Source organism: Rhinopithecus bieti, unplaced genomic scaffold (genome assembly GCF_001698545.2).
Source record: "Rhinopithecus bieti isolate Rb0 unplaced genomic scaffold, ASM169854v2 scaffold_51042, whole genome shotgun sequence".
Classification (NCBI taxonomy): domain Eukaryota; kingdom Metazoa; phylum Chordata; class Mammalia; order Primates; family Cercopithecidae; genus Rhinopithecus; species Rhinopithecus bieti.
In genome coordinates this window covers 42,089-50,115 of record NW_016820640.1, presented here as the reverse complement: position 1 = coordinate 50,115, position 8,027 = coordinate 42,089, and the positions used below count along the sequence as shown (strand labels likewise).

The 8,027-nt window shown below is 40.9% G+C and overlaps 1 protein-coding gene across 1 annotated transcript in view; it reads right to left on the bottom strand.

Moving 5' to 3' along the window:
• The window catches only part of USP25 (ubiquitin specific peptidase 25), a 148,667-nt gene extending 141,752 nt beyond the window's left edge, over positions 1-6,915 (bottom strand). The window contains exon 1 of the mRNA XM_017859822.1: positions 6,815-6,915. Within this exon, the coding sequence (XP_017715311.1) occupies positions 6,815-6,915 (101 nt within the window). The remainder of the gene's footprint in view (positions 1-6,814) is intronic.
• Positions 6,916-8,027: the final 1,112 nt, after the last annotated feature.

The following is an 8,027-nucleotide window of genomic DNA, read 5'->3' as shown; positions in this document are numbered from 1 at the left end:
AAAAAAAAAAAAAAAAAAAAAAAAAAACTCTTTGTAAACTGACCACATATAAGGGTAGTAAATACAGAACGGGCATTACAAAATAATAATCTAGACAATCACACTAAAAAGTTATCACAGTATACCGGCAAAAAGGGAGAGAAGAAACATTTGAAGCCAGGAAGAAAGATAAGTGATGTATAAAATCCAAATAATGTAGTTTTAAATGAAGAAGAGGAAAATAGTGGGAGAAAATTCCTGAGAACACAGATTTCAGATCAAAATCCTAGGCAGGATCATTAAAAAGATACATACGTAAACACACGCTAGTGAAATTTCTGAAATCTTAAAAACAAAGAGTAAAATCTTACAAGGTAATACAGAGTTAATTTATCTGCCAAAAAAAAAAAAAGTATAGTGACATCAAGCCAGCAAAAAGCATTATACAACAGACGAAAAAATAGTTAAAATTAATTTAAAAAAACCAATTAGCCACTAATAATGCATCTGCAACACTAAGAAAATTCATCACCTAGAATTACAATTCTATATTATCCCAACAAAACTAGGAATATTAAAAGAAAAAACATGCTAAAGTGTCTTACCTAACTTGGGGCAAATGGGTGGGAAAAAAAGTTAACTTTTTATATTATTGAAAAAAGTGATTAATGTTTTATAATCAAAATTTTATATTATAAAAATATCTGTTTAAAATTAAGAGAACCAAAATTGAAAAGAAAATGTTAAAAACAAGCGTGGTGGTGGTGATACAATGAAAATTTGGCCTATCCATCAAAACTGAATGGAGAAAACAAGACTAATAAATGGATAATCAGATGACAATAAAAAGATTAAATTTATCAGTTATCACCATATGTGCATGGCTAAATTCTAAAAGACAAAAACACAAATTTGGATTGGATCCATTAAAAATACAAAGAGAAATCGCCCAGCACTTCAGGAGGCCAAGGCAGGCTGATCACTTGGGGTCAAGAGTTTAAGACCAGCCTGGCCAACAGGATGAAATCCGTCTCTACTAAAATTACAAAAAGTAGCTGGGCATGGTGGTGTATGCCTGTAGTCCCAGCTACTTGGAAGGCTGAGGCAGGAGAATCACTTGAACCTGGGAGGCAGAAGTTGCAGTGAGCTGAGACTGCACCATTGCACTCCACCCTGGGTGAGAGAGCAAGACCCTGTCTCAAAAAAAAAAAAAAGCAGGAAATAAGATCGGCATCTGGCAAACACTATTGACAACAAAACAAATAGAGACTAAAAAAATGGCATGTCTATATACGTATGTATACAAATACACACACACACAGATTTAGGAGAAAACTTTAGACCGATAAATACAGAAACCTAAATGATATTTAGAATTTTATAGAACTATAAAACTTAAAATTTGACCCTAGAAAACATAGACAATTTAAAAGACACTAAGCAAAATTTGGAAACTTTACCTAAAATTTGCTCTAAATGAGCAACTCAACCCTGATACAGTCACGTTCAGCAAATCTTCAAGTAACAAGTACTTCAATTGCACCATATCTAATTTTTCAAATCAAAAAGGATCATACACCATCAATTTTGAATGACTCAACATAATCCTACACTGAACAATTCCAAAAGCACAGGAAAACACAGAATCATTTTATGAGGTAACCTTATCTTAATAGCTCTCATAGGCACACCAAACCTTGTAACCAATCTCATTAAAGAATCCAAGGAGGACTGGTTCCAGGACCCCCAAAGAAGCCAAAATCTGCAAATGTACAAGTCTCTTATATAAAATGGTATAATATTCGCCTGTAACTTACACATCTACACATCCTCCAGTATACTTTAAATCATTTCTAGATTACTTATAATACCTAACACAATGTAAATGCTACATAAATAGTTGTTATACTGTATTGTTTAGGGAGTAATGACCAAAATAAGACTGTACATGTTCAGTACAGATGCAACAACGCTTTTTTTTCCCAGAATATTTTCAATCCACAGTTGGTTGAATCTAGGGATTCAAAACCTGTGGATACAGAAGGCCAATTGTATACCAAATTCTAGGTTTAAATTTATTATATTAAATGTAGAAACACATTAAAATAGTAAAGCAACATGCCCAAATGGGGTTTTATCAGGAATTCAAGGACAGCCAAAACAATACAACATTGTGGTTAAGAGCAGGGGCTTGTGTATCACATGACTTTTGAATTTATCCGACCCTTAATACATACTCGAGATGAAATGTTGCTTCAGTTCTCCAATACTGTTTCTTCAGCTTCAACAGAAAGGAGAAAAATAGTACTCACTTCATAAGGTGGTTGGGAAGATTAAAAGAAAAAAAGTTTGTAAGAAGACTCAGCACAGTGCCTTACACAGATTATATAGTAAATATTCATATATCTTATGTACAAATGGTTCTTACATTACTGACATACAAAATATCATTCACTGTAAAAAAAAAAAAAAAAAAAAAAGACTTGATTGTCCACATCTAAATCCAGTTTTGAAACATTTACAAAACTTAGTAATATATGAAAATTTCCGTATTATAAGGAAACAATATATAATAGAAACTAACATAAATTGTAGCAGCATTCTGTAAACTTAAATAAGTGGTAAAAATAATGACAAGAAGGAGATCAGAATATTAAGTATTTGTAAAGGATATGGACTGTATACATACAATATTGAAGAAAATCAACAGAATATTTATTAGAAATGATGTGAATTCATTTAAAAGGCTGGATACAATGTGAGTATACGTGTCAAAATTAGGTGTGAAAAGGAAAGAATAAGAAAAGGAATAAATAGCTGGAAACCTATCTCTCTGCCCAAATCAAGTCTTATACTAATAATAAGATAATCAACTGATCTCTAATAAAGAATATTCCCTTTATGTAACACTTAAAGTGATTTAAGTAATGTTAACTATCAAATGCTGCATGGTATAGTTTTATAACCTCAGATAATCCTAAATTGGAAAATACACGTCATTTTAACTAAGAAATTTACCCTGAATCCAGTCTGCATTGTTTTTCAAGTTTTAACTCTTAAACTTACTTAATCTATGACAACCTTCCCACCTAACCCTCATCTTTTGAGGAATTCAGTGAAAGTTGACTGTAGATCTGTTAGATTCCTCTGCCTCCATTCTATACTATTTCTTTTTTATTCTCCCTATACAGAACACTTGCTTAGGACCATTAAACAATCGAATCTAAAGAAGTTGCTCCTATCTAATCATACTAATGTTTAAAAAGAACCTTCAGAAGCACTTAATGACTTGCCCAAGGTGACAAAAAGGTGGTTTGAGATCTAGCCCACATTCTTTCACTACCACTGCCTATTCTCCTAGCATGAACACACTTTTTCAAGCTTTCGTTGTTCTGTTTTGTTGTGGTTTGGTTTTTTGGTTTTTTGAGATGGAGTCTTGCTTCGCTGCCCAGGCTGGAGTGCAGTGGCATGATCTTGGCTCACTGCAACCTCCACCTCCTGAGTTCAAGTGATTCTCCTGCCTCAGCCTCCTGAGTAGCTGGGATTACAGGCGTGTGCCACCACACCTGGCTAATTTTTGTATTTTTAGTAGAAACTGGGTTTTACCATGTTGGTCAGGCTGGTCTCAAACTCCTGACCTCGTGATCCCCCCGCCTCACCTTCCCAAAGTGCTGGGATTATAGGCGGGAGCCACCGGGCCTGACCGTTTTAAGAGACAGTGTGTCATTTTGTTGCCTACGCTGGTTTTGAACTCCTGGCTTCAAGTGATCCTCCCACCTCAGCCTCCCCAAGCCCTGCAATTACAAGTATGAGTCACCATGCCCAGCCTCATTGTTTCTTAATAATTTTTAAATTTCAAGATTCGGTTAGGAAACTAAGTACTGTACTTACATTCCGTTTGGAAACCATTCACTTATTTCATTCATCAAACATTTGCTCAGTCCTACTATGTGTAAAGAATAAGCCCTACAGTGAAACAACATATTTTATTCAACTCAGAAGGAATACTTTAATGTAAACAGTATCCTGTTCATTTCACTTTGGAAATTAATTTGGTCCCCTGGGAGCAAACTCCTCCCAATAATAACTGCCCTAAGAATACTAGCTGGTTCATCTGCTTAGATAGATTGCAGGGCGTGGGGCGGGTGGGGGGGGGGGCGGGCGCCATGGAGTATCCTCATTTGGAACTTGAATCTATGTATCAAATTTCCTGAGATCTAAGGCTCTACCACTTTGGTAATAAGGGGGGGGGGGGGGAAGCATAAAGGCTGAAAGATACAACGTCCAAAACCAAAATTATCAGGATTTTAACTAATCTGTGCCAACTGCACCTCACTGAAATATTTAAACCTCAGAAAAGCAGCTTTCTCCAGCAATCAAAGCAAAGAACATAAAGGAAACACAGCCCCCTTGCCTTATCATACTACATTGTGGACAAAGACTGATGAATTCTATAGGTGAAGCAAAAAAAAACCACGAAAGTTTTGTGTAGTGGTGGGTGCTGCAAACAACAAAAAAAACTTACATCCATCTGCAAAATAAAGTTTAAAAACTCTTGAAAATATAAGAAACCCATTCCGACTACGCAAAATACAGCTATTTACCTTAAAATTTAAAAACACTACGTACACACAATTTTTAAGGTTGAGAAGAAAACCTGGCTAAAAGTGGCTATGCAATATACAACTACCACCTCCTCCTTTTAGATAAACACATAAAGTGTCCTGAGTAAAACAGACTTTCACTTTTGTTTCTTCTAAGTGTGAAGTTCACTTCCAGTTACCAGTTTTTAAGTGCGCTTCCTGGTTACTAGCTTGATGGATTTAAATCTGTCAACTTATTGAGGAGATGGTTTATTTATATACATATAAATATTTTAAATAGTTCTAATATGGAGTAATAAAGCAATCGTATATTAATTGGAAAGCAAACACTTTAAGTGTTTCTTTTGTAAACAATCTAAAATATTATGGAAGTATAAAAGTTCTTAAAAAAAATCCCCAATAACAAATGAAATGATCTAGAAACACACCCATACTAAAAAATAACATCATAATGAAATTTTGAATAACTACTACTCCCCTTTGTGTGGGAGAGGGGATTAAAGTAGGAAATTGGGACTGACCAGCCAAGATCACTTTCGGTTAAGCTTGATTCCTTTTTTTTTTTTTTTTTTTGAGTCCGGAGTCTCGCTCTGTCGCCCGGCTGGAGTGCGTGGCGGATCTCAGCTTCACTGCATGATTCTTGATTCACAATTTTAATGCATAACCTCTGAACCGTGCAACAGAGCCTGCATAGTTATTTAAGCAGTTAGTCAAAATCAAATGAAAAAAAAAATTCCCAAACTTACAAAGTTCTTTCCCAATTGTTTCAAACTTAGGAGATGTGAAAAATTCGTTATTTCTCACTTTGAAAACAGACTTTTAATATTCACATTGAAGACAATTATAAACAATGGTACCATACATATTAAATCAGTGCTTAGTATTCACATGACCATGTGGTCTTTCCTAAGCCTTAAGTCTTTAAAAACTAAATTTGAAGGTATTCAAAATAGAATAGGGAGGATTAGGAAGTAACTCTTTTAAACTCTCATTATTAAAGTCTTGAATTATTTCACCGTAAATAAAGTGCAGGTGTGCAACATCCTTCTAACTTTACCAGTAATACAATATCATACGTGTCTCAAAAACAACTTTCCCAACGTACCTAAATAACAATGCACTATCCTTGCTTTCCAAACTTCTTGAGTATCTTCGACTACTTTAAAGCAGTATCATAAATTCTAAAAATATCTCAAAGCAAAAACTTAGCAGGCTGTATGTGACAAGCCCATTTTAGAACAGTTCCTTATTGTTAAGTCAAGGCACAGGTAGAATATTGCTATCACCAAACTACACCAGGGTGGGGCATTCATTACTCACCCGATTAACCAAACACAACTCTGGTGGTTGGATTCACAGTAAACCCTAATTGTCTCCCGTAATCCACACGACTAAGGCACGGTTGACCCTTTTGCCCAAATGCATTTCACACAAATGAAAAAATTAAAAAGAAATTAAATTAATGGCCAACTACTCTTCAGAATATGGTGCCAAGCCATGATAGGCACTTAAGATTCTGAAAGCAAAGTCTAAAATAGCAGAAAGATCTTCACTATTCACTTTAAGATAAAATCTTCACAGTTTTTTTAAAATGGGTTTTCTTTGTGAGTGACCATTTGAATGTGTGACGATGCAAGAGTAAAGAGTGAACGAAGGAAAAGGTCAAACTTAGGGGACAAAAGATTTCTGGAATAACATGGCCAGAAAGGTTTCCTCTCTTGGGGACAGTTACTATATTCGAAGAAAAAAAAAAAAGCAGAAAGAAGAAGAAGAAGAAGAAGGGAAAACCTTAAAAGAAAGAAACCAAGCAACCACGTAAACTTCTAGAGTCCACCTGTCACACGCCTGCCCCCGCAGGCAGGTAATTCGATTTGTGGGAGACCCGTTTTGGCAAAACGCAGGCCTGTAACACTACTACTTCGAAAGACAAAATGGGTTCGAAAAGATGACAACTGCTATTCTTTCTTATTTAAGGGGAGAGAATAAAGGTCCATTAAGAAGCCCCACACAGAACACTGTGGGGAATGTGAGGGTCGCTCTCAATACCTGGCACCCGTCTGCTACGGGAAAACAATCGGCAGAAGGAAGTGGACTGAAGCCCCCAAATACACTCTGCTTCCCACACGCAGCTGGGCACTGGGCGCGACGCCCCGAGGAGATGGGCAGGGGCGGGGGTTGACGGTGGGGGGGGGAGGAAGGGGGACGGCGGCGGCGGCGAGGCCGGGGCGCACGGCGCGGCGGGAAAGACAGCTCGTCGGAAGGGGAGTGGGGCCGCGGCTCGCCTCACCTTCTGCGCCGCGCTCCTGTGCAGCACGTTCTGCTCCACGGTCATGGCCCCCGAGCGGCGGCGGCGCCCGGCTCCTCGCGCCTCCGCCGGCCCTGGCTGCCGCGCTCCCCGAGCTCCAAGGGGAGCGGCGCGGACGGCCGGGAGGACAGCGCCCCGCCCAGCCAGGCGCGAAGGCTATGGCGGCCGGCGTGCGCGGGCCCGCGGGCAGGCCGGCGAAGCGCCGACTGCGAGGGCCACGGCGGCCGCCCCACGTCTCCACGCGGCCCGCCTCAGCGCCGCCGTCCGCGGCGGCCCGGGCCATGAGCGAGCCGGTGACGCCGGGGCGCGGGAGAGCGCGAGCCCAGTCAGGCGGCGTCACCGCGTTCGCGCGCTCCTTCGCTGGCTGCGGCGGGCCGCTTTAGGGAAGGGAGAGAGGGGACGGAGGGAGCGGCCGCCCGGAGTGGCGCTGTCCTCCCTCCGTGAGTCTCCTCCCTCCCCCTCGCCCACGCGCCGTCCACGCCCGCCCAGCGGCTCTCCCTCCGCAGAGCCCCGCCCGCGGCCGCCCTAACCTACATTTGTGGACCCTCCGGGCGGCGGGCGGGGCGGGGCCGCCATGGAGCCCGCCCTTCCCGGCGCGGGCCGGCGTTCCCGGTGGGGCAGAGGGCCGCGCCCAGGCTGGGCCGGCCCCGGGAGCCGCCCCCTGCGGCAGGTTGCGCGACGCTGGCGCTGGGCTTCGCGAAGCGCGGCTGGAGGCCGGAGGGCAGCGTTCCTGCCTGAGCCCAGGGCTTGTCGGATCCGTAGCTTGCCCAAAGCCTCCAAAGCAAATATTTCCCTGCATGCCCATAACGTCCCAAAACTACCTAGGGTCCCGAACTGCGGCCCCTTTCTGTGTCACGCGTTCTCTCCCCTCACCTTTCTAGGAATTTCACAAGCCTTGAACTTGCCTGAAGGGAAAAGTCAAATAAGCAAAGGGTTGCCAGAAATCTTTATGCTGGGAAGTACGTTTCTCTTTAATCATTACGTAAATGAATATAGACATTTTCCATCTACTTCATTCATTCGAATATGTGTCAGTCACTGCTAGGCTCTGGAAAAATAAAGTTGATTTTCCCAAGACTTAATATAAATGAAATAGGATATATGTAGCAAACAACCTTAAAAAAATATCACTGCCTAGA